The following is a 27297-nucleotide window of genomic DNA, read 5'->3' as shown; positions in this document are numbered from 1 at the left end:
ATGGAGTTGGATCTGGGTAGAGCTGAAGGTCTGGTGGGGTTTTGCATGTGGCGAGATGACATTGGGCCTATCTTTGCCTCTGCCTTCAAGCAGGTCAGCCGGGCCAATCTTGGCCGAATTTGAGCTCCACTTGTTGATCGGAGGTGGTCCCGTGTCTGGCCTGAGCTCTTCTTGGGGCCTGCTTATTTCAGCTGGTACCAGGTCTACCTTGGACTATGCTCCCGTGCCTGTCAGTGAGGCTGATCTTGGTTAGGGCTGAAGTTCTGCAGCTGTCTGTCAGTGGGCAGAGTAGGTCCTGGGCAGAGCCTGAATTCCAATGCAAGCCTCTTGATGACTGGAAGGACAGGGCAACCCTGGACACTGGTTTTGTCCTTACAGGTCCTCATGGTGACTCTGGACTGGATCTGAGCTCCTGCAGTGGTCTGCTGGTGGGCAGAGGCAGTCACGGCCCAAGGCTCAGCTCTGGGGAGGGTCAGCCAGTGTTGGGATGGACCTGGACCTACCCTTTCCTGGGCTCCATACAGGTTTGTGAGGCTGATCTGGTCAGAGCCTGAGTTCCAACAGGTGTCTGCCAGTGTGGGGACGTGGTCCTGGGCCAGACTTGAGCTCGGTGCAGGTCTCCCAGTTGAGGGATGGACACTGGCCTACCCTGTGTCTGGCCTCCTGCCCAGGTCAGCGGGGGCAGATCTGGACTGTACATGAGCTCTGGTTGGTGTCTGCAGGTGAGTAAAAGCATTCTGGGCTGGGCCTGAGCATCCCACTGCAGCTCCAGTGCATCTGGGAAGGGCCTGAGCTCCGGTGGGTATCTCTGGACCTTTATTTTATTCATTTGTTCATAGAAGGTACTGAGAGTCAAACCCAGTGCCTCACACGTGGGAGACAAAGGTTCTATCACTGAGTCACAACCTCAGCCCTATTTGCTTCTTGTTGACCTTTAATCATACCATATTTTTTGTTCTATATCATTTTTTTCATGCATGAATTGGAATTTTAATAAATAGCTATTATTTGATATCACCAGCAATGCTTCCCAAGCTGGCCCCAAATCAGACCTTGATCCTCAGCAGGATTACATCCCACACATCCACATCACCTCTGGCATAGGTGCGAAAGAGAGATAACTAAGACATGGTCCATGACTCTCAAGTTTTGGGAAAAATTGCTTTGAAGAGGTAAAGGGTAAGGCGACACTTGACAGAGATCTGCAGAATTTAGAGCAGGTATGTTTTTGAATAAGATTTATGTATTGATAGTTTGTTTATTTCCTTTTTGCTGATGTTGATTTATCTGTAATTTGTTTTTCATTTTTCTTTTTGGAACAGGGATCCAACCCAAGGCTTTGGGAATGAGAGGCAAGCCCTTTGCGGCTTTGCCATTGATCGCTTCCCAGGCCATTCATTCATTGTCAGCGTGGGAATTTGGGGCTGATTCTATGAATGAATCTACTATGAATATTAAAAAGAGACTGACCAATGGCATTAGTATGTGTCCCACCCAATCAGCATAACTTTGGACCAATAGCATTGGTACTTTTTTCAAGTCCTAATTAGCATAAGTTTGGACCAATAGCAGTGGTACTTCCTTCAAGTCCTAATTAGCATAAGTTTGGACCAATAGCATTGGACCAAGTGCTATATAAACCCCTTGGAGGCTGTTCTGCGAAGAGACGCTGCCAGGCCATCCAGATTGCCTCGCCGGAGCCTCGCCTCGCCGGAGCCTCGCCTCGCCGGAGCCTCGCCTCGCCGGAGCCTCGCCTCGCCGGAGCCTCGCCTCGCCGGAGCCTCGCCTCGCCGGAGCCTCGCCTCGCCTCGCCGGAGCCTCGCCTCGCCTCGCCTCGCCGGAGCCTCGCCGGAGCCTCGCCGGAGCCTCGCCTCGCCGGAGCCTCGCCGGAGCCTCGCCTCGCCTCGCCTCGCCGGAGCCTCGCCTCGCCTCGCCTCGCCGGAGCCTCGCCTCGCCTCGCCTCGCCTCGCCGGAGCCTCGCCTCGCCGGAGCCTCGCCTCGCCTCGCCTCGCCTTGCCTCGCCTCGCCTCGCCTCGCCGGAGCCTCGCCGGAGCCTCGCCGGAGCCTCGCCGGAGCCTCGCCTCGCCTCGCCTCGCCGGAGCCTCGCCTCGCCGGAGCCTCGCCTCGCCGGAGCCTCGCCGGAGCCTCGCCTCGCCTCGCCTCGCCGGAGCCTCGCCTCGCCTCGCCTCGCCGGAGCCTCGCCTCGCCGGAGCCTCGCCTCGCCTCGCCTCGCCGGAGCCTCGCCTCGCCGGAGCCTCGCCTCGCCTCGCCGGAGCCTCGCCTCGCCTCGCCGGAGCCTCGCCTCGCCTCGCCGGAGCCTCGCCTCGCCTCGCCGGAGCCTCGCCTCGCCTCGCCGGAGCCTCGCCTCGCGGGAGCCTCGCCTCGCCTCGCCGGAGCCTCGCCTCGCCTCGCCTCGCCGGAGCCTCGCCTCGCCTCGCCTCGCCGGAGCCTCGCCTCGCCTCGCCTCGCGGGAGCCTCGCCTCGCCTCGCCTCGCGGGAGCCTCGCCTCGCCTCGCCTCGCCTCGCCTCGCGGGAGCCTCGCCTCGCCTCGCCGGAGCCTCGCCGGAGCCTCGCCTCGCCTCGCCTCGCCTCGCCGGAGCCTCGCCTCGCCTCTCCGGAGCCTCGCCTCTCCGGAGCCTCGCCTCGCCGGAGCCCCGCCGGAGCCCCGCCGGAGCCTCGCCGGAGCCTCGCCGGAGCCCCGCCGGAGCCCCGAGGAAGTTCCAGCCTGCTTTGTTTCCCGGAGATGGTTCCTCGACTTCGGAGAGACTGCCGAAAGAAGAAGAAATGGTTGAGGATCTGCTGGGGTCTGCTGCAGCCCTGCGTGGAATGGCCCGCCATGAAGAGCTAGGACTCCTCTCTGCTGCCCAGGCCTCCCTGCCCCTCGCAGGCAGCGCCCTACCTGCCAGCAGAAGCCATGGAGCTTCGTCTTCGAACTCCGGTTTCAAAGGTATTGTTATATTTTAGATAATTAGTCTAAATATTGAAATTTGTTAATTTTAATTTCCAATAGTGAAAATTATGAGATTTACAAAGAATAGAAAATTATTTCCCACAGTTCTGGAGGTAAGAAGCCAGAAAAAGTCTGTCCCAATAGTTGAGTCATCATTTGGCAGAAAAGTGGGAGAGAGTATACCCACTCTTAAAAGCCCTTTTACTTTCCATTCATTTGATGTTGATTTGAGTGTTATTAAATGATTTTATTAATTTTCACTTATTGGTTGTTTAAATTATAAAATCCGTTTTAAAGATTTTTTTAAGTTGTTAATGGACTGTTTATTTTATTTTGTTTATATGCGGTACTGAAACTTAAACCCGGTTCCTCACACATACTAGGCAAGTGCTCTACCACTGAGCCACAACCCTGGCGTTTTTTTGGTGTTAAGTTTTGTGAGTTCTGCATATATCCTAGGGATTAATGCTCTGAGGTGCATGTGGGGAAGATTTTCTCCCATTCTGTAGGCTCTCTTTTCACATTATTGATTGTGTCCTTTGCTGAGAATATACTTTTTAGTTTGAATGTATCCTGTTTATTAATTATTGAATTTACTTCTTGGAATGTAGGAGTCTCCTTAAGGAAGTCAGGTCTTAGGCTGTCATAGTCAAGATGTGGGCCTACTTTTTCTTCTATTAGGCACAGGTAGTCTGTTCTAGTGCCTAAATTTTGATTCATTTTCAATTGAGTTTTGTCAAGAGTGAGAGAGAGGGCTTTACTTTCTTTTTTGTTTTATGTGGCTTTACAATTTTCCCTGCACCACTTGTTGAATAGACTTTTTAAATTTAATGTATGTTTTTGGTGCCTTTGTCTAGTATGATATAACGGTATTTTGTGAGTTTGTCTCTGTGTCTTCTGTTCTGTACCGTTCATTGGTCTCTGTTGTTTTGGTGCCAATGCAATGCTGTTTTTTGTTACTGTGGCTCTGTAGTACAGTTTAAGCTATACTATCATGGTGTGTCTTACTTCACTCTTCTTGCTAAGTATTGCTTTGGCTATTCTGAATCTCTTATTTTTCCACATGAATTTCATGGTTGCTTTTTCTAGTTCTGTGAAGAATTGTCTTTGGGATTTTAATATGAATTCCATTAAAATTTATCCCCAAGCACAAATTAGTTAAAACTGAAAAAGAATCCCAGTTCACTATGGACCTGACAGCTATCTGGTCACTGGTGTCTGTTGAGCCAGCTACTATCTCCTGCACACTGGGTGGTGGCTAAGCTGAGGTTACTTGTTGCATTTCGGTGTTAATGGTGTCTTAGAGTTGAGTCTACTCTGCATGTTGGTGCTGACTTCTAGATTCAGGCACACTTCTGCCACCACACAACCTGGGATACTTTTCTGGTTTTTTTAAACTTAATTGTGTCTGAAAATTTCTTTGGGTCCTTTAACCACTTTGCTTGATCAACGTCTGTGTGCTAGGCACTACACTAGGTGTGGAGTACAGAGTGAATAGGCCAAGTCCTTGCCATGGCACTCAATGAAGTTTGTAGGATAATCATAGCATCTATATCTACCTCAATGTTACTGTGAAACTTAGAAGACGGTATGTCTGTTAATAACTGCAGTGCTGAGGACTGTAATATTGTTGAGGAAATTCATAGACGATTTCATCAGGCACCACCTTGTTTTTGTCTGGGAAGTCAGAGCAATATAAAGTTGTTACTTTTTCTGTAATAAAAACAGACATTGTTTTATTAGTTACACATGACAGTACAATTCTCTTGACAATTCGTACATTTGAATCAAATGGGGTATAATTTCTCATTTTTCTGATTGTACAGGTTGCAGACTCACATTGGTCATACACTCACCTATATATACATGCAGCAATAATGTCTATTTTATTCTGCTGCCCTTCCTATTCCCCCTTCCCCCCTCCCCTGAAATCTCTCTACCCCATCTAATGTGATATACTTCCTTTTTTTTTTTCTCCTGGCAACATCATACATGTATTCTGTATAATGATGAGGGTCTCCTTCCATCTTCCATGCAATTCCCCTTATCCCTCTTTTTCTCTTCCACCTCTCTTTCCTATTTAGTGGTACCCTTCTTCTCAATGCTCTTCCTCCCTATCCCATTTTGAGTCACATCCCTTATATCAGAGAAGACATTCGGCATTTGTTTTTTAGGGATTGGCTAACTTCACTTAGCATAATCTGCTCTAATGCCAACTATTTCCCTGTAAATGCCATGATATTGTTATTTTTAGTGCTGAGTAATATTCCATTGTGTATAAATGCCACATTTTTTTATCCATTCATCTATTGAAGGGCATCTAGTTTGGTTCCACAGTCTAGCTACTGTGAATTGTGCTGCTATAAACATTGTGGCTGTGTCCCTGTAGTATTCTCTTTTTAGGTCTTTTGGCTATAGTCCGAGAAGGGGAATAGCTTGGTCAAATGGTGTTTCCATTCCCAGCTTTCCAAGGAATCTCCATACTGCTTTCCAAATTGGCTGCACCAATTTGCAGTTCCACCAGCAATGCATGAGTGTACCTTTTTTCCCACATCCTCCCCAGCACTTATTGTTGCTTGACTTCATAATGGCTGTTATTCTTATTGAAATGAGATGGTATCTTAGAGTAGTTTTGATTTGCATTTTTCTATTTGCTAGAGATGGTGAGCATTTTTCATGTATTTGTTGATTGATTGTATATCCTCTTCTCAGAAGTCTTTTCAGGTCCTTGGCCCATTTGTTGATTGGTTAATTTAATTTTTGTTGTTGTTTTAAATGTTTGAGTTCTTCCTATACTCTAGAGATTAGAGCTCTATCTAATTTGAGGGGTAAAAATTTGTTTCCAGGATGTAGGCTCCCTATTCTCACATTATTTCTCTTGCTGAGAAAAAAACTTTTTAGGTTGAATTCATCCCATTTTTTGATTCTTGTGCTTTAGGTGTCTTATTAAGGAATTTGGGGCCTGCCCCCACATGAGAAAAACAGACATTTAACACAGTTTATATCTGAAACCTGTGAACTTCAGGGATCCCTGTGGGTTGCCCGTCTCCAGGTCAGACACACAGTTCTGTGCTTACTCAGTACAGGTTTGGAGACCCTTGAAGCTTCTCCTATAACCATGAGAGCCAGTGCTTCATAGTCTGGCAAATTCCGAGTCTCCAGCTCACATAGATGACATATCCCTATGGTGCTGACTTCCCCCCAATCAGTTCATCTCCTGCCTTCACATACTCACTGGCTGCCATTTAGCTGGAAGGCCCTGTTCCATGATGGGAATGTTCTAGACTTTGCCTTAATTGTTCAGAGCTCTTGGAGAGGGGCCTGGCCTTTCCTAATCCCCAGAACACTGTGTCCTCTTCATGGTCCTGTTATTACTGGCTGTGAGTGTGCTTTTTGCAGATGGTGGTATACTGCAAGCTCATACCACATTCATTTTGTGTCCTCTCCTTATAGCACTTAGCAAGGTGCTGAGAGTTGGTCTGAAAAATGACCCAAAACTTCATGACCATATGGTTAGGAAAACCTAGGGGTTGGAGGCAATGATAGTCCGGAGAGAAACCAATTCCTCCTAGGGAAACACATGCACAATCAAACTTCATTTTAGTAAAACAACATCCTGCACAGTAAAACCAAGTAATTCTGGATGGATTTCGGAGAGTTAAAAAAATGAAGGGAAAACAGAAGTAGAACATAAAATTGAATAGTTTTTCAATTTCTGCTTGGGATCCGGTTGTCACTGTCAGATCACACTGTGCTCTAGCTGGGGATCATGAATATATCACATGAAGTGAGAGATGTAGAAACACATATTCAGTTATTTGTCTTGTTGTGACACAGCACATTTCCTTAGTCTTTTATGAGGGAAAAATTACACATTTCCTTTAAATATTGCTCCTAATGAATGCTATGCTAAGGCTGTTCTGCCTCAGCCAATAAAGACCTGGGCTTTGTTCAGAGGGACCCAGATTTTTAGAAAAAGGCTAAGCAGCAGAGAGAGAGACACATATCAAATCAGTTGTCAGAACAGGACTCCACCATGACTGTAAATATTGAGCAATCACTTCTGGTTCTGTGATTTAGTATCTGTGCTGCCTCTGCATCTGGTGGTCTCTAACTGATAAGCTGGCTTTTGACATTGGCCTGCATGAGGACACCACAGGTGAAGACTTGGGGATGGTGGAGAGCCTGGCTGGGGTTGGGTTGGACCATTGTGTGAGATGCCATGGAAGATGCATTAGACCAATACCTGGTGGGTAGAATCAGGAAAAAGTGCTTTCTTCTTGACATTGATAGAGGGAAGGAAGTCTGAATTTTTCCTAATGGCAATCCCCAGGTAATTAGTTGGATATTCAAACTAGGTTTCAAACTCTACTCTTTCATGAGTTTGGAGGGGAAAACTAGTACTTACTATTTAGCTTACTGGGTGTTAACTATCATAGTGTGCACTGGTTAGTTTATAAAATATCACTGCATATCTCTCATTTTAATCAGATTTTAAGTATACACATGTAAAGTCCTCAATGTCAACATACAAACAAAAAATAGAGAATGAGAACCTCCTTCATTTCTCTGACCATAGGCCATTGTGCTGAATTTAATATCTGTTAAGGAGATACGCATTTCCATATTTTTGAAACAAATATAGGTATATATTAACATACTTATACTTTTGGAAAGTCAAAATAAGAGAACTCTTCTCAGTTCTCTGAGGATTTAGACTTAATTGATAGTTTATCTCAGAACCACATTTAAATAAATAAATAAAATTAAGGCTCATTGGCAAATAAATAAATGAAAACCAATAGCATACATTTTCTGGAATGCTATTGCACAGTAAAGTGGTGAGTATTGATAACATTTAGATATGGTATATTTCAACAAGGTGGAAGAAAAGATCCCACATGTTTTCACCATATAAAAAGGGGAAATGTTTAAGGAGGTGGGTGTCTTTAACCTGATATAAACATTGTACCTTATTTGGTGTATCAAATCATCACATGGTACTCTCTAAATACATAGAATTTTTACATTTTATATATCAGCGATAAATTTAAAATATTTTCCATATTCTGAAGTTTTGTAAACAAAACATGATTAAAAAGTTATTTATTAATAAATAACTTCTGAGAATCCTAGGCACTCTCATTTCATTTTCCATAGGCTCAGTAATACTTCTGTATTTTCATCTAACATATTTTGGCACACTGTTAAATGAAATTAAAGTCAAGGTTGCTCTTCAGCAGACATATAAGACAGGTTCTGGAGATTGTGTTCCTATGATAAGATGTTAAGATGATACAGTAAGTCCCTTCCCCTGCATCAGATCCCTTGTGATACTCTGCACCCCCATAGATCTACTTTTACTGAATTACTGGGTTATTTATTGTATTTGTTGTCTGCTTCTCTTCATCAGAATGGCACCCACAAGGCAGGTGACTATTTTTCTTGTTTATTGATGTATCATAAGCTACTGTGAAACAGTGGTTGGCAAATAAATAGTAGTTACAGTATAAATGGTTGTGTGAGTGAATGCAAAACTAACTACAACTCTAAAATGTGGATCTGGTGAATAAAGATAAGGAATTCTGCCAGGTGACCTGCAAGTAAGAGAGATTGTGTAAGGAAAGCGTCATGAAGCACAGGCTACATATTGATGGTAAGGATGCTTCAGAAATATTATTGGATTAGTCTTCATTGACTCATGCAAAATTAACTTTAACAGGAGATTTTCTACCTCAGGGGCAAGTCTTGGGATAAAGGTCAAGGCAAGGTGTAGATCCCTATCTGAGCTACTCTTTTCTTTGGCTCTGAATGTAGATTTAAATGCAGAAGTACATGGAAAAGTAAATCCCCTTTTCTTAACAAATAATATAACTGGGAATCAGCAGTTTCTTAAGATGATGAATGCAGGGAGAACGGTGGTGTGACTATATAGTTATTTTAAGCCAAGTGGCTGGGTAACAATGGGGTGAGCAGACATGGGAAAATCAATGAACATCCACAGAAAGAATGTTCCAGAAAGAAGGCCTGACAATGCAAACATTCAGCAGCAGGATAGTCTTAGCTGAATTTTGAAGGTCAGGAGAGGTTTGTGAACTTCATTCTTCAGGGGAACATGAGGCTGCAGAGACACCAGAAGGCAGCGAGGACTGGGGTGAAATTTTTGTTACCAGACCTACTGACTATTGTGTGAAGAAGGCCACAGGACAGGAAAAGAGGAAGCCTGGGCACCATGTAAGAGGTTGCTGTGTTTGTTCACATGAGAGATGTAGGTGCTGCTGGAATTGATAAAAGCAGACTGATGTGGGAGGTTTAAGGAGTCTTCTAGCAGGTTCTGTGAGAGTATATATTTTCAACTATAAGAGAAAATTGAAGATTGTTTGTTCATTTTCCACTGCTGAAACGAAATACCTGAGATTGGGTAACTTATAATGCACAAAATTTATTTGACTCACAGTTCTGGAGACTGGGAAATCCAAAAGCATGGCACCAGCATCTGGGAAAGGCTCTCATACTGTCTCATCCCATGGGGGAGGGCAGAAGGCCAAGGGGAGAGTAGGGAGAGACCGAAGGAGTGAGGTGAGAGGGGAAAATTCATTTTTATAACAACTCAAGATAATTAACCCCCTCCTATTATAATGACTGTAATCTATTCATGAGGGCTGTGTCCCACAGTCATCTCTTATTAGGCCCCATTATCCAACACTGTTGTTTTGGGAATGTTGTTTCCAACATATGAAATTTGATGAACACATTAAAACCTTAGAAAGATGTTCTTTCTAATGATGTATAGAGGGCTAAAATAACACATTGGACTTCTGTATTTCCTACCCACAAGTTCCTTAAATCCTGTAGGCTGGTTGTATCACAAGTTTAGAGCTGATAAGCTACTCTCTAATTGACTGATATAACAAGCAATGTCATCTTCTTTCCACTTTTATTGGCAGGGGTAGTGCCAAAGCTTAACATCATTGCATTTGACATTTGCAAATTAAGGATAAAGAAGTTCCTATGATCTTCTACTGTGCAAAAAGTCACCTACATGTGGGTTTTGTGGGTCAAGAACTTGGGAGAAGCTTGGATAGGTGGTTCTGGCTTGAAATCTTGCTCATAAAATTGTAGTCAGGTATTCATTTGGGCAATAGCTCATCGAAAGTCTCAGCCAGGGGGCTGGGAATACAGTTCAGTTGGTAGAGTGCCTGCCTTGCATGCACAAGGCCCTTGGTTTAATCTTTAGCACCCCCCCCCAAAAAAAATAGAATCAGCTAGGACTGAGAATTTACATCCATGGTGACCTTCTCACTATTGGATGTGGGTCTCAGCTTCTCTTCCTGTAATCCCTCCACAGAGCTACTTGAGTGATCCCTACACATGGCAGCCAGTCCCATCACAGTAAGTGAACCAAGAGATGAAGGTTAAGGCTGAAATACCTTTTATGACCCAGTCTTGAAAGTTACTCACATCCTACTTCTATCATGTACCATTATCCTCGAGAGACCTGCCTTGGTTCAGAGAGGAAGCGTTGATTACCAGGAGGCAAGGATCTTGGAGAATGGCCATCACATTCTCTAGAAGACAAAGGACATTGTGATCCCTCATTGAAAGAGCACAGGAGTTATTTTTCCATGATGATTTATCCCTACTAAAGACCCTGTGTCCAGTGCTGACTCCTTGGGAGAAGGTTGTATGCCAAGTCTCAGGTTCCTCATCTGTGAAATGGGCTCTGGATCCTGCCTTGGGTGTACTGTGATATTTGAGTCTGATGCTGACAACAACTAGTGTCTCATGAATGTCCTTCTTTTTCTCTCTTCTTAGTGGGGGAAGAACACACTTAAGTACAGGTCTAAATTATCTTTATTGCCATACACCTTTTACAACCTTTGCACTTTGTTTTTGTATAGATTGAACCAGTGTTTTTTTCCTAGCTTTCCTTCACACCTTTTGGGCAAAACACATTGGAAATAACTTGCTCTGGGCTACACCATGGCTAGGACAGAGACAGGCACACCATGCTGATCCAACATCTGCCGACTGTTTCCCTGTGGCATCTGTCATTGAAAACTGCCCACTCAGGCTTGGCTCCTCTTCAGCTCATTGTGCACCCACTCACGTGATAAAATCATCAAATTTCTATCCATGGAATGAACTGTATTCCTGATGAACCATCTGGACAGGTCCACACAGTGATAGCTCATAGCTGGGGACCCTCATCTGAGAATGTGCTAACACATGATCCGCACACAGGCATTTACGTGACTGCAAGTTCGATCCTGGTTAGCTCTGATTTTTCCAAAGTTTCAAATATGTTTACAGATTAGATGTCAGTTGGGTGATTTAATGTAAATTATTTTATCCTTCTTAACATCAGTTTTATAAGGGCTTGGAATGTGGCTCAAGTGGTAACGTGCTCACCTGGCATACACAGGAAACTGGGTTCGAGCCTCAGTACCACATAAAATAAAATGAAGATGTGTCTGCCGAAAACTGAAAAATAAATATTAAAATATTCTCTCCCTCTCCCTCTCCCTCTCCCCCTCCCCCTCCCCCTCTCCCCCTCCCCCTCCCCCTCTCCCCTCTCCCTCCCCCTCTCCCCCTCCCCCTCTCCCCTCTCCCTCCCCCTCTCCCCCTCCCCCTCTCCCCTCTCCCCCTCTCCCCTCTCCCCTCTCCCCTCTCCCCTCTCCCCTCTCCCCTCTTAAAAAAAGAAAAGAAAAGGAAAGAAGCTTTATGATTCCAAATCCAGAAGCCTCAGGAGCCTCTGATGTGCTGGTCTGTGTGTTCTAGAAATTCAGAGGTAGTTTAGGGCTAGTAATGAGAATTCATACTACCTCGTATCAGGTAGTCACTGGGTAATTTTCTTTCTAGCAATCTCATTAGCCTTGCTCTCCACAGGGGAATTTGGGAGTTGTGTCACCCCAGGACACAATGCCAGAGAGGGTCAATTTTAGCAAAATGGAACTCTTGCTTGGACAACTGAGCTTAAATGGCTTTCAACTGCATTCTGCTAATCAACCTATGTTTGGGCCCTAGCCTTAGAAAACTGCATCAAGAAACAAGCAAGATCTAATTGGTCCCTTGAGTTCCATTATGGAATGCCTGTGCTAGGTGTGACCTCTGAGAAAAATCAGATTAAGCACTCAGGTATCATCTGTATGAAGCCTAAATATTTATGCCAAATATATTCACAATTTTAAGGGTAAGCTTTCTGATCCAGTGGCCTTGCAATCTTTATTGAGTTATGCAGTTGAATTTGCTGTCCGAAATGATGCAATGATGTGTGATAGTGCCAGAGTAAACCACATGGCCCCTGAGTTGGTACTAAGTGGTTTATGCCTCTGGCTTGGTTCCTATGAAGGGATTGGTAACATCCAGCTTCTGCTCTTTAAATGCCATTTAACTCAGAAGCTTCCTCTTGGTAGATTATTTTGTATATGGGAATTCACTGTAAGGTGACAGGATGTTCATTCTGTGTTATGCTTTGCTTGGGCTTTCATAACAAAGTTCCACAGACTGAGCAGCTTAAACTCTAGAAATTTATTTCTTCTGCCTTGCAGGCTAAAAGCCTGAATCAGGAGTTGCATTCTTCTGAGGTGTCTCTCCTTGAGTTGGAGATGGCATCTTTTCCATCTTTCTTCACATCTTTCTTCTATGGATGTTTGTGTCCTTTACAGACATTTATTTCCTTCTGTGAAGGCATCAGTCATGTTGGCTGGATTAGGGTACCAGCTAATGATCTCATTTTAATTTAATTATCTACTTAAAGACCTATGTCCAAATGCAATCACATTCAGAGGTCCTGGGATATGGGAATTCAGCATATAATATTTTGGGGCCAGGGGTCACAATTCAGCCCATAAGACTCTGCTTAATCTGGTCTAGCACTGTTCCAATGGCCATGGACAATAACTTAGTACCTATTGTTTACACTCATAGTGAGACTATTACCCCTACTGTGGTTTGAATATAGTTTAAGAGTGTTCCTAAAGACTCATGAGCTGGAAGTGTGGTCTTCAGTGTGATGCTATTAAGAGATGATTTAATTTTGAAGAGCTGGGGCCTAGTGGGAAGTCATTAGGTCATCGAGGAGTTTGTCTTCAGAAGTGATTGACAGGGTTCTCCTGGGTCTCCGTCTTCCTGTATCACCATTTGAGCTCTCCCTTCTGTGTGTGCTCCTACCCTTGTGATGCCACCTGCCAAGAGATCTTCACCAGAGATAAGCAAGTACCTGTGCCATGCCCTTGAACCTTCAAAGCTGTGAGCCAAATAAGCTTACTTTCTATATAAGCACTTGGCTTTTTGTATTTTATTACAGTAACATAAATTGAATTAATACATCTCTATATAGTTTGGTTTCTGACAGGACTAGTAATTGGTTTACCCTGGCACAAGGCATCAAGGACACATCAGCTTTTAGAAGAGCCTTTCCTTCCTCCACTATCCCCTGAGTCTGGTCATAAAGGCAAGGGCATGACCATGTGACACCAGGTCCAATGTCCCAAGCAGTGGCATGGTGTCCCCTTTTGTGACACTAGCCTCTCCTCTGCATTCTTGTAAGGCTGCAGGGTTCCTGGGTGACTCTCCCCCTCACTACACCTCCAAGGCTCAGAGACCCATGGTGAGATGTCTCAGCTCACAGAAGTGCCTCCAACCACTCGTCCAAGATTCTCTCCATCTCCACGATACCCTGACTCAAGGAGAAAGAGCACCCTGAGCCAGACAGTTCCATTGGAACCAGCCCCATTTCCTGCAGTTGTGTATAGAGCCTTGCATGTAGGAGGGGACAATTATTTCCTCAGAGGATGAGTGCTGATGACTCAGCCTCTAGGGCTAAGAGAATACTCAATCAGGTTAAAATAACTCTCTGACATCTTATTCTCTGTTTCCACTCTATCAGGGTTCACAAGATATTGGTGAACTTTGGAATTATTTGGGTGGTGAGATGATAAGCTTTACCTTAGAGTCCATGGGTCAGCAGGTCTGAAAGGAGGCCCAATAGGTGCCCTTCTCATTAACTGCCAGGAGGTGAGGAGCTAGAGTTCTCACACACTGACCACAGAGAGACATACATTTGATGGCCTCTGCCCTTTCTTTATTCTCCTCGGGGTAGATGTTTTTAAGTCCTTCCCAACCATATCACAGGAGGGTGTGGGCACCAATCAGGAAGAGAAGGACCTGGTTTTTAGGGTTTTTATAAAGGACTCCAGGGATCCTTTAGTTCCTCCCACTCTTGAGCACAGACCTTTTCATAGGCCCTGCTGGAGACTGGTAACTGTCCTAGGCACGACATCACCCTCCTGCCCTGAGTTCTGGGAGCTGCCACCCAGCTTCAAAATAACCCCAGACTAGTATCTCTGGACCTTAGTTTCCTCACTATGAACCCTGGTATTTCTTCCAGCTCCTGAGTTATAGTCCATGTCTAGAAATTTATTACTAAAAGGTTCCTCAAAACTAGTGTTATTATTATGGCTTTTGAATCCATGGGGCAGAAATTTAAACAGGCACATCTGGAATGCCTCATCTTGGCTCCATGTCTGAGGTCTTCACAAGAATAATGCAAATTAGATCTCTCTTTTTCTTTATCTCTTCACCCAGTACTTCCATGAGGTTGCTTGGGCTTCCTCACAGCATGGAGTATCAAGATCATCAAACCTATCTGTAGCTGCTTGGGGATGGGAGCATGTATTCCAAGAGGTCTGGGTAGAAGCTATAAGTATTCTTAAAATTTGGGATCAGAAGTCCCAGAACATTACCATCCATCACATTTTACAGGCTAAGGAATTCAGGAAGTAGGTAACTGCATTCCACCTTTCAATGGAGAAGTAGCAGAGAACATAGGGTCATACTGAATGTATCAAAACCCACCTCTGAGCCAATTTTCAGCCTGAGCCCATGGCTTCATGTATCCTATGGCACCTGCAGTTATCTCTGCTTTATTTCTCAGGTGCTTTCTCTGGTACCTCAGGGCTTCCTCAGTGTATCTACAGGGCAACCTGGACGTGCTAGATATTTGTAACCTCGACTCATCAGTAATGGGAATGAGTAAATACACCAGAATGGTATCCTATGGAAAGATGGTTGGGAGGAAAATTCTGATTCCTCACTCAAAGACCCCAAGCACTGAGCCTGATTTCCCAGCAGTGACTGTTCCTCATTTCATGGTCTATGAATTATTTTCCTTCTCTGGCTCACCTTTTCTCTCACCCTTGGGCTTCTCTGACATTGTCCAGGTAGACTGTCTGTCCTTGAGCCTTTGTAGTACCTGATGTAAGACGTGTCTAAGCTGAGATACTGGCTTGCCCTTGGGCTCTGGAGAAGACATCAAGTTAAGTGTTCATTAAGAGGGCCCAATCATTCATTGCTTTCTAGAAATGCCTATGTTGTCATAAGTTTAGTTTCACAATCCAGATGTAGAAAACTCCATAGAAATGTAATGGCCTGATTCCCTGAATGGATTTTATGATTAAGGTGCACTGGTACCTGTATAATTCTTAGCCTTCCAAGACCTGAGAGATCTCACTTTCCTTACCCCTGTTGTCTTGAGTCACCTCCCCAGGGCTCCTGTGACCATGGATGATGTGGAGGCATATCTTGGGCATGCTCAGCAGAAAAACCTTTGAGATGAAATCATGCAGGTCTCAGGATCATAATAAAGCCTTCCCAGTCTGGCCTCATTGTCTTTCCATGTTTTATTCCTTGGAAAGGTACACAGTGGTGCTTTTCATCATATTTCAAACTTAGCTTTCTTTGAGTGCTTACCAGACAGCTAAATTTCTAAAGGCCTTCATAAATACAAACATTTTAATTTCTTTCAACCACCATCTTGGTGTTCAGTAGGAGAGCAAGACATGGAAAAGCCAAATAAATTGTTTACTTCTTTTCTCATAACCTTTGTTCTCTGATGGCACAACCCATCTGCAAGCACATACTGAAATATACAAGCACGTACAAAACTCTGTGGTCTTTGTCTCAACATGTAATGCTCTCCCTTGTGCATGTACTATACCTCTTCTCCATGGAGAGACCAGCCAGTCCTCTGTGGGGAGTAAATGAGGTGGAGAAGTTGATCTATGAGGTTTTGACTGTGGGTTACAGCAGTGTGACCTTGAACAGCTGAATGATTCAGCCCCTTTGGGTTAGAACTTCCTTCCCTGCAGTCTCCAGCCATTTCTACCTCCTGTGTTCTGGATGAAATGCATTCACCTCAATTGCATCTTCTCTGAATTCAACAGGAATTCATTGCTTATCTTTGATGCTTTGAAGTCTGTTGTCTCACTGGACTGACATTGTCTCTGCGTAGGAAGCATGTCTAGTTGTCCTCCACCCCTCGAGGGGCATCAGTCTTTCTAAAGGCAATGCTTTCTGAAAGGGCATGAAATTAGAGAACTAAATGGGGAATAGAAATAGGAATAGATCTGCTCACTGTCAGAGATGCCAATAAGTGGGGCATTCCTAACAGTGAATTTACTAGGTGGCACATGTACTAAATGTCATATATCACATTCCTTTCATTAGCCACAGAGCAAAATCTCCAGATCAATATTATCTACTAACTGAACAGTGACAATCTCGGCTGATAGAAACACACCACTGAAATGCAGCTGCTGTTCTCTGGGACACAGTTTTCTCAGTATCATAAGCTTGATTTGGTATCAAATGTTCCTTCACAGTCTCCTCTGAAGTCTTGAGCTGAGCAAATGTAAATATCCTGGGGTCCCAAATCCTAATGATTGCAACTAAAGATATGGTACAAGGACCATTAATATCAGCCCTAATGAGCTTCACTAATGAAAACACTAGTAAATGTACTGTTATTTCAGCAGCTCTGTACATGATGAAGGGTGGCTTACCACTCCCTGATCTCTGCAGAGATTGGAGCTTGGGGAGATTGACTCCTGCAGGGGTCTCACTAGGTACTTCCCACTAAGCAGAAGCATCCAGCTGCCCCTTTCTGCTTTCGATTATATACTTATCCTGAATTATTTCTCCCAAAATATTTCAGATCATTTATTTACTTGAAAATTGCTTGTTTATTAATCACCTGTCCTAAACTGTCTGTTATTTGGACTCATTTTAGCCTTGGTATCAACAAAGCCACTTCTTCCTCAGATCTCAGATCTATGGCAGGTTAAATGAGATGAAGGATGTCCATTGGCATAGGTCTACAATGAATTAGCAGGGCTGCTTTCTCACTGCCTTGTGATGGGGGCAACATTTTGTTCTAGCCCTTAATGTTCACTGGCAGATTCTGTTCTTATCCATTATCAAAGATGTTTCTGAGAGTAATGATTCTTCCGTGACCTCATTGTTTTCCTTCATAAAACCCATGGCATAAGCTACTACTGCTGCTGGGTATCAGAGAGGGATCCTCTTGCAAAAGGGAGAGACCTGTGTGGTCCCATGAGGCTCAGAATGTGTACAGACTACTGCACATTAGGTCAACAATAATTTTGATCCTTTTTTGGAACTAAATGTGTCTGTACCCTGAGTTGTTAGGTTCTGGCAGATGATAACTATATATGCTTTTAGTTCTTGCAGTGTGCAGAAGCCGGAAAGCTAAGAATGACATTTCCCAAATTTCCTTGCAATTAGATTCTGCTCATCATTTTATTTACGTTCTGTAAGATGCATGTACTTATGGTTTTCAGGGCAGAGGGTAGTAGGACCTTGTTTTGCTGTGCTTACTCTTTCTACTAGGAAGCCTGGAGGAGGCCCTGGTGTTCTGCAGCAGCATTAGCTAGAGTCCCAATTTCCTGGTAGTGGCTGCATGGGGCCAAGAACTGGACTTGGAGTAGCTATTTTTCAGTTTAGTAAGTAGCAGGTGGGCACTCAGTGATGGGAACTCTGCAATCCCTAGCTCTCAGTTGAGGTGAGATATTCCTGAAGAGCCCTATGCACATGGGGCAAAATCTTCTGAGCATGAAAAATGCATCCTGTGGAAAACTGTTTTCAAGAGGTGCATATCGCATGAGTTGCAAAGTCTTTATGTACAATAGAATTCAATAAATAGGATGTTCTAGAGCTAAATGTTAAGAACATTCTTAGTGATGGGGAGTTTCTTCATTGGTTTAAAAGAAAAAAAAACCTTGAGGAAAGTGAACATTGGGCAAAATCAGATTTGTTCTGCTCCTGAAATGCAGTTTTTCTGTTATGCTTTGCATCTAAAATGTCCTTAAAAGCTCATGTTTTGAAAGCATGAACTCCAATATAGCAATATTTAGAGGTGAGAGTTTTAGGCAAAGATCAGGGCTCTGAACTCTTTAGTGGATTTATCCATTGCTTAATTAATATATTGATAAGTGAATGAAGTTCTGTGTGGTAACTGTATGTAAATAGGGTATGTCTAGAGGAAGTAGGGTATTACTAGAGGTAGTAGAGAAAGAAGATATGCCCTTGGGAGTATATTCCGTCCCTGTTTTTTCTCTCTTTCTCTCTATCTTTCTCTCCCCCCCTCTTTCCCAGCAGCCATGAGATGAGCAGCTTTGTTCCGCCATGCGCTTCTCCCATAATGGTTTTGCATTGGAGTAAGCCAACCTTGGACTAAACTTCTGAAACCATGAGCCAAAATAACACTTTCCTTTTCTTAGTTGTTCCCATCAGGTATTTTGGTCTCAGTGCTGCAAAGTTGACTGGCACATTCCTTTCTCCTCTCCCCCATTTTAGATTATTTCTTTGCCAGCAACCAAAGACAGCCCACAGATTTCTTTACTTTATAGCTTTCTTTCCTTTTGTATAAAGGACTTACTTTGAGTATTAAATGAGTTTCTCATTCAGCCACAACAGTTGTCTATGTTCCTCAAATTTATTGCAATAAATGCTATCATTTTTATGTTTAAATGTAAAAAGTAAACATAAACTCTACTTTGCCCCAGACCACCACTTCTCCTATTGACCAAGGCGTATCCATCCAGGATACATGTTTATACATTTAAAAATTATGTTTAATTGAGACATTATATAATATATATATATATAATGAAAAACATTGTGATTATTCCTATACATGTGTACAATGTGCAGTCATTAATTAAGGTAATTAGAAATTTTGTCATCTCAAACATTTATCATTTTTGTTGTTGTTGTTCTGGGAACATTCAAAATACCCTCTTCAAGCCATTTTGAAATATCTAATACAATTATTATTAACTGAAGTTTCTCTATTGTGCTATAGACCACTATAATGTATTCCTTTTATCTAACTGCATTTTGCCTCTGTTTAAACCTTCTTCTACCTACTCTTCCTAAGCTTCCTATCTACTATTCTACACTATACAATTATAAACATGGTTTTGTTTTATTTTATTTTGCACAAATGAGATTTTACAGAGCATACTACTCTGTAGCTTACCCTTAGCATTTTATGTATTTTGGACAGCCCTGCCTAGTAGGACATACATGAAAAGGCCTGCCAATAGCAAGCATTTATTGAGCATTTCCTGTGAACTGTGCATTGAATTACATCTTTCAAGTAGATTAATATATTTAATCTTCACAATGGAAGAAGAAATCGATGCTTGTAGAATTTGGAGAAGGGGAATCACATGAGCCTGTGTTATACTTCCCTTCACCTACCCAGTCCTTGACTGGCTTTCCTGCCAGCAGTCAGACAGACTGGTTCAAGAACACTTCTGGTCATGTTGCTGGCCCCCTTTAAGTACTTTGCAAGATTTGGGGGACAAAGACAAATTTCCTTCCTCTGTGCCTAGGATCTGCATTGTGTCTAGCTTGTGTCATCAAATATAGACCCAAAGCCCTTCAGTTTCTCAAACAGGGAGGCCCTATACCACCCTCAGACCAGGAATTAAGGCAAAATGTTCTCTCTGGGATGTTTCCACCCTCTGCCAAGTAACTTCTTCAGATGTCCTTCCAAATATCCCTCTGATTTCAGGGATACCACCAATTCATCAGAAAGCCTTCACTGGCATATGCCAGGTATCACTACTTTTTTGTCATTTTGATAAAGGGAAAAAAACATATTCAGCAATTTGATCTTTCTTTCTTTAATTGTGTCCAAGATCAAGCACATTCCTTGGTGATTTTCCGCTTCATCACTGTTTGTTTATACATTTAGATCATTTTCTGTTGAGAGACTTTGGTTATTTTTGAAGCTCATTGTATATTAAAGAAATTATTATCTTAAATATTCTAAATATCTTTTCTCTTTGGACAATAGATGGCTATCTATGTAGTTAAGAAGAGACTTTTGCCCCTTCAAAGTTGAGAGTGGAGCAGGAATCCAGTTTTTTTCTTCTCCTCCCCAGGGATTTCTAGGTGAGTCCAAAGCAGACATGGCTACTTCATGCTTCCCTAGGGATTTGGAATGGCAATTAACCAAGGCTCCTGCCTGCCTTTTCCTGCTTATTTCTGTACTACCTATTATTCCTTTAGTTATCTCTTACTCTCTTCTTTCATCAGATGCCTATAAAGGATGATGCTCTAGAACAGACCCTTTCCAGAAAGGAGCAGAGAGTAAGTATTTTAGGCTTTATGTGCCACATTGGACAATATAAGTTTTTAAAAAAATGTTTCACAATTTTAGAATCCATACTTAGTCTGTGGGACATATTATAGGCAACCTATCACATTGCTTACTCTGTAATAAATTTGGTGACTATTTTATAAGTACTTTCCCATTTTTTTCTTGTTCATACTTTCCTGAATTCCATTTACAAGCACATATTTCTAGATTTTATTAGTGCTTTGTCTAAGATTTAGAGTATATAAGAAGAATTGCCAATTTTGCAATACTATGCCTTTTGTTGGACAAAAATAACTTATATTGTCAAATCTTCTTTTCTGCTACACTGAGGATTTAATTTTTTTTCTTACCACATATTCATATTTCTTGTTAAATTTATTCCTAGGACTTTGCCTTTTTAGTGTTATTATGATATTTTTTTCTTTCATTTTATTTTAATTTAATTCATATTTGATGCTGGTTAATTCTTGATTGTGGGTTGTTATAAAAGAACAAGACCAACCCTTCCTTTTCTCTGGCTTCCCATCTCATCATATAACCTCTTCTCCTTATATACTTTTCCACCATCATGCTCTAGCAATGCTGTTGAACAGTCCCATGCTGTTTGAAGTTTCAGTTTTCAAAACTATGAGCTAAATAGATCTTTTTACTTTATAACAGTCTCAGTCTGAGATATTTTGTTATAGCAACAGAAAATGGAATAATACTTTTGGTTTGGAAGTAAAGAGAGTTCTCTGCATTCTTTCTTCAATATTGCCACCTTTCCTTAGATATCTGTATTGGTGTGGGAATCAGAAAAAAATCAAATTTTATTTATTTTTTCTTCCTTCCTTCAGCATGCTAAGCATGCATTCTTCAACTGAGCTATGTCCCTAAGATTTTTTTGTCTGCATGTTTTTGTAACTGAAAACACTGTATTTTCTGTTGACAATTTGAGATTTTATCTTGGAGTCAATGGGAAGGAATAGGCAAAGTTATATGGTTGTAGTAAGACATGGCAGCAAGAATGCTGAAGGTGAGAGTGACAGGACAAGGCTTGGACTGCACTGGCAGAAGTGACTCCAGCAAAGGGCTTGGACCACTGCCCCTGGAGAAGGCCCAGCTTCAGGGACGAAGCTACTTACCAAGGTGTGGAATCAGAGAGAGTTATACCTCAACCTGTCATTGATACTGCTCTTGGTCAGGAGTGAGTTGATGTCATCCAATGACCCCCAGGTGGAGGGAGCCTGTCTCCAATAGAACAATGGAAGAAAAGTCCTTGGACATGATATCTCCAGGATCCCAGACAGAACCTGGCAGTGGGGACCAAGTGCCTCATCCTCATGAAGTCAGTGATTTTGGGACTGCAAGGCAGTTGCCCTTCAGAAGTGGAAATGGCTTGTGTCTTGAAAATCAATCAAATTTCCTCCTGGAGTCCAGGTGAATCTGGAAACATAACCCACCTCCCTCATTCAATGAATATATTTACTATTATACTTACTTAATTCATTAACCAAATCATGCTCCTTTTGGAAAGGTTTGCCCTGGAGCTTGCAAATACTAGATAATACCATGGAGTTAATACACGTTCAGGGGCTGGGGCTGGGGCTCAATGGAAGCACACTTGCCGGCAGGTGTGAAACACTGGGTTTGATTCTCATCACTGCATAAAAATAAAGAAAATAAAGTTCTGTCAACAACTAAAAAAATACGCGTTCAATAGAAACAGTAATACTGTGGTTATATCAAGCCCAAGCAAAGAATGCAAACCTCAAGACCTTTGAATTGCCCAGTCCCAAAGGTCTCTATGGTTTACGGTCATTCAGGTTTGATCTAGATAGGGAAATTTGGTTTCTGGTCAGAGGCTTTGGGCAGCATGTTTCTGTTTTCTCTCCAATGGTTTGAAGTCTCTCTGAGGTTCCTGGCATTACTTTGTTCTTAGTGCCTACTCCCAGTTTCCTCAATCCAAGGGAAGTTTTTTGAAGCAGATGAAACCAACTCCCATTTTCTTGTACAAGGACAAGTTAGAGTGGTCTGGTGTGCCTTCCAGAATCTTCTAGATGAGAGAATACCTGTGGAAACCACATCCCAGTGTTCCAGAAAATTGCTCTGTGTGACTGGGTTCACCTGCTCCTCCTCTCTCCTTTTGCTCAATACTCACTTAAGATCTTCCCACAAATCCAGGGTGGGGATGAACAAGCAGGTTCCCATGTACAGCCAGCTGTCTGTATTTTAACGTCTTTGAGAACACTGTCCACACTGCCCACCCTCAGAGAAAGGAAAAAAGGCCATTACCCTGGGTTCAAAAAATGGCTCTCACTCTTCCCTTTTGCTGAAGGGTGAACCCAGTCAAGCTGTATATGTGGAATGGCTGGGGTTTCTTTGTTCCTTTTATTTCATTTTTTTTTCTAGTGTAAAAATCTGGTTTTACTGTGTAATTTTAAAATTTCATTAATTGACTAATAACAATTGTGTAGATTTGTGGGATACAGTGTGCTGTTTTAATGTATGTACACATTATGGTATGATTAAATCAAATTAATGATCATTTCCATCATATGCTTACTATTTGTTTGTGGAGAGAATATTTAGTCAACTTTTTAAAAAATAACAGTTTTGAAATATCTCCATGCTGTGTAGTAGTTCACTGAAGCTACTCTTGTCTGACTGAAACTGTGTATTCTTTGAACAACATTTCACCTTCCTAATCCTCCTTCTTGTTTATTTCTTAAATTATTCAGACCATAGAATCTGTTTTAACCAAGCATCAACCTTTAAAGTATTGAAGCCTCTGACAAGCTTGTGGGAATGAGCACAGAGAACAAGAGGTTGGCCATCAGCAGTGGAACACAAAACAAAATTGGTATCCATTCCCATCAGGATGAATTTAATGAGTGGACGTGAGAGGACATGACCCACTACTTCCTAACAAAACATGTGAGTCTCTTGCATACATTCTTTGAATGAAAGTTGCTAAATAGAAAAGTACAAACTGTAATTCCATTTACACAAAATAGAAAATGTAGCAGAATATGTCGTATGCATTAGAAGTCAGGATAATGGTAGATCAGGGATCATGAATGGGCATGAGGCCAGCATGGATGTGCTCAGTTTGTAAAGATTCAACAACCCACACACTTAGGAGATGTGCTAATTTTGTGTGCATTTGTGTGGATGTGTGTGTGCATGTGTGTATGTTTGTGTGTGTGTGCATATGTGTCTACTTGCATGTATGTTGATGCATGTGCATATGTATTAATATTGTGTAAATTGTGTATATGATGTGTATGTATGCATATGTATATATGTGTGCATGCATGTGTGTGTGTGTGTGTGTATATATATATATATATATATATATATATATATATATATATATATATATATACATATAGTGTGTGTGTGTGTGTGAGTCAGCTTTTCATTACTGTAACAAATATCTGAAATATAAAGAGAAAAAGTGTGTTTTGGTTCACAGTTTTTGAGGTTTTTGTCCATAATTGGCTGGCTTCATTGATTTTTGGGTCTAGCATGATTCATGGAAGGAGAGCATGGTAGACCAAAGCTGTTCACCTCCTAACAGGGATGTGAAAGGGAAAGAGGAAGAGAGAAGGGATGGCCTCCCACTATATCCTTCAAGGGCTCCTGCACAATTTCCTAAAACCTTCTGCTGGGTCCCCTCTATTGACATTTTCACCACCTCCTATTAGTGCCCTTTTGGGGCACAAGTCTTTGATACATGAGTCTTTAAGGGACGTTTTAGATCCAAACTATAGTATATGTGTTCATGTTTATGTTTATATGCATGTGTTGTGCACTCTGTGTGTGTGTTTGTGTATGTGTGTGTCTATCTTATATTTAAAAATAATAGCACAAAAGCAACTGTGTTGTGGGGTGGGCCTCACAAAGGCAAAGTCCATCTGCAGACACTCTATCTTCCATCCTTGACCTTCGTCTTTCTGCTCTATGATCTGGTCCATGCTGCCTTCCCTGGACCTGTAAGGACTGTGCAGTGATTGAAGGCAGGAGACTTTGATGGAAACCACCAGCACAGCATGTTCCATCTATAAGGGACCACCAAGCAAATTGCCACCATGAGTTATGGCCATCAGTATGTGGCAAGAGGGAAAACAAGAAACATCTTGGTGGTGGTGTCTGTAAAGAAAAGGTGTCCAGATTATCCCCCAAAATGAAGCATGTTTGCACTTGAAACCAGGGACCCAGGGGACAGAGTATGGTGGTGGACATAGATAGTGCAGTTCTTCCTCCCAAGGATAAAGGAGGAGAGTGGAGCCTCACAGAGCCAGGCAGCAGCAGGTTACCATTTGCTAAACGTTGTGAGTGCAGCATTTAAAAATCATTTGTATAAATTATACATTAATTAATAACCTATCTTTGTGTGCAAAAAAGGAAAAAAAATCTTTAGATGGTCTTTTAAATAAATTGGAAAAAAGAGGATTGTATGCTTTTCCAATTGGAAATAGAGAGGATTGTATGCTTTCCAACAATATGTTTTGATTTCTAGTGTTTGCTAATATAATAGGTAAAATGGTATTTTTGGTTTAATTTGCATTCTTTGAATACTGTTGAACCTGACCTTCTCTTTATTTACTTGTCAGCTGTGTGGATTTCACCTATAGTTGCAAAATTTATAAAATAAAAATTGAGGATTTGTTGATAAATTTGAATTTTATGTAAACCATAACTAATATTTTTGTTTGTATTGTGCAATAATTGGGATATATTTATTTATGAACAACAGTAATTGTCTATTTGAAATTCAAATTTAATGCAGCATCCTGAATTTCTCATAACACTCATTTTTAACATATATTTTTTAGTTTTCCTTGGACTTTTATTTTGTTTATTTATATGTGTGGCTGAAAATCAAACCAAGTGCTTCATACGTGCTAGGAAAGTCTTCATCACTGAGCTACAAGCCCAGCCCATGGTAATGTACATTTTATTTTATGTTTTTTATCAAATTTTCAGTTGTATTTTTTGTCTTTTATTGTGTTTGTAGGAGTAGTTAGCATGTATTGAATATTAGTCCCTTGTCTTTTTTAAATGTTGGAAACATGTTCTACTGGTGTTTTGACTATTTTTTAAATTCATAATGTTATTTGTTGAAAAATAAGTCTATAATTTCAGCAGAGGTAATTTTTTCAAAATTTCACTGTGTTGCTTATGCTTTTATTTTTTTTAAGAAATCGTCATCTTCTAGAGTTGTATATTATTCTACAGCACTGGTGGTTCCAGACTTAACACAGACGTATGATGGTGTGATCAAGGATTTTTCATCTTGAAATCAATAAACATTCAGTAGAATATAATTTCAGATTCTGAATTTAATCTTTTTATACCACTCATATTTGTTTTTGGGATAGAATGTATTAGACCCAATGGTTATCTACCACTGAGCTACATTTCCAGCTTTTTTTAAATTTTGAGACAGGCTCTTGCTAAATTACCCAGACTGGTCTGGAACTTCCATTTATCCTGTCTCAGCTTCCTGGGGACCTGGGATTACAGGTATATGCCATCATCCTGTGAGATATTCTTTTTTGATGCTGAGAAACAGCAGGGAGCTGAAGATCCCAGTAAGACACTAGATCATGAAGATAAATGACTGATATTCTACAGTGTGCTTTGCTGCTAAGCTGTGATGTTTGGTAGGCCAGGTGTGTTAAACACATTCTTGAATTATATTTTAGATTTATGATAGTTTTGAGATGTAACCATTGTAATTTGTGTGGCTTGGTGTTTAGATTTCGGCCAGTTATATGTGAACAGAAATGAAATGTGCAGCTTCTGAATTGTCTTTTTAAAGGTGCTTGTCCTGTATTTGGTGTGCCCATCTTCTTTTCCCTGCCACTGACTGGAATGGCAAATACTGCCTAGAACTCATATAGAAGCTCTTTCCTGAAGATATCAGCCCTGAATGACCTTGTGAAGGAAACTAATACTGCTTTCTCTCCCCTCAGTCACATGTGTAGCTTCATGTTGTTTCATGAAAAATAATACATATTTTTTCTTGTTTGAGCCATTGTATTTTGGAATTGCTTCATTACAACTATTCAACCCATACCCTGTAAAATGCCAAAATTTAGTACCTAAATTGGGGTATTCTATAATAATAAATGCATGACATTAGGTACATCATTGGCTGACATAATTAAAAAACATTATATGGGGCTTGGTAGAGTGATTGCTTAGCATGCATGAGGAACTGGGTTTTATCCTCAACATCATGTAAAAATAAAATAAAGATATTTTGTCCACCTATGGCAAAAAATAAATATTAAAAAATGTAAGTTAAAGAACCATTGACTCTGAATTAAATAGTTGTACAATACTTGGTGACTGTCACCTCTGATACTTTTTATATGGCATCAATTTCTCTATCCATACTATACTTCCAGGGAAGTAGTTAGAAAGAATAAGATTGGTAACATGACTTTAATATTGCTTGCTTCTTTAGCAGGAACTAGAAGGGGGCATCAAGGAAGGGGAAAGTTAGTTTTTTAGAGTTCAAAGGGGGTCAATAATTTATAGCAATTGAAGATACTTTTTTCCCATGGTCTGTGGTCTGAACTGATTATAAGGTGGAGCATTGTAATGTTGGAAAATAATTTCTCCTGTGGCCAAATAGTAAATGTAAGCTTGTCATTTGTCATTCTCAAGAACCTCCTCTTAATTTTCTTGGTTTAACTGTAGAAGCTAGCCCAGGCAAGAATTAAATTAAGGGTTTGATTTTACACCTGAACAAGTCAGTTGAATTAAGTAAAAACTACAGTTTCAAACATTAAGTCTTAATTCCCTATAGAATAGAGGCTTACTTTTTACTCATGATATGTTAGCTGAGGCTGTGTTCTATATCCTCTGTGCCACCCAA

The 27297-nt window shown here is 41.6% G+C and overlaps 1 protein-coding gene across 1 annotated transcript; it reads left to right on the top strand.

The window, feature by feature from the left end:
• Window positions 1-26444, top strand: LOC144372653 (uncharacterized). Its single transcript, XM_078035966.1, has 6 exons — window positions 1-93; window positions 1599-2947; window positions 20118-20215; window positions 20360-20413; window positions 23144-23339; window positions 25244-26444. The coding sequence occupies exons 1-2, from the start codon at window positions 1-3 to the stop codon at window positions 2790-2792; spliced, it is 1287 nt and encodes a 428-aa protein (XP_077892092.1). The 3' UTR covers window positions 2793-2947; window positions 20118-20215; window positions 20360-20413; window positions 23144-23339; window positions 25244-26444.
• Window positions 26445-27297: the final 853 nt, after the last annotated feature.

This window comes from Ictidomys tridecemlineatus, unplaced genomic scaffold, assembly GCF_052094955.1.
Source record: "Ictidomys tridecemlineatus isolate mIctTri1 unplaced genomic scaffold, mIctTri1.hap1 Scaffold_140, whole genome shotgun sequence".
In the NCBI taxonomy this organism is placed as follows: domain Eukaryota; kingdom Metazoa; phylum Chordata; class Mammalia; order Rodentia; family Sciuridae; genus Ictidomys; species Ictidomys tridecemlineatus.
The sequence above is the reverse complement of the archived record's forward strand: the minus strand, read 5'-3'. Positions and strand labels throughout refer to the sequence as shown.

Bases quoted from the DNA above. Each gene is read 5' to 3' on its own strand.
- LOC144372653 (XM_078035966.1), top strand. From the start codon at position 1: ATGGAGTTGGATCTGGGTAGAGCTGAAGGTCTGGTGGGGTTTTGCATG. The intron at 94-1,598 runs GTCAGCCGGGCC...AGTCCTAATTAG, and splicing joins TTGCCTCTGCCTTCAAGCAG to CATAAGTTTGGACCAATAGC.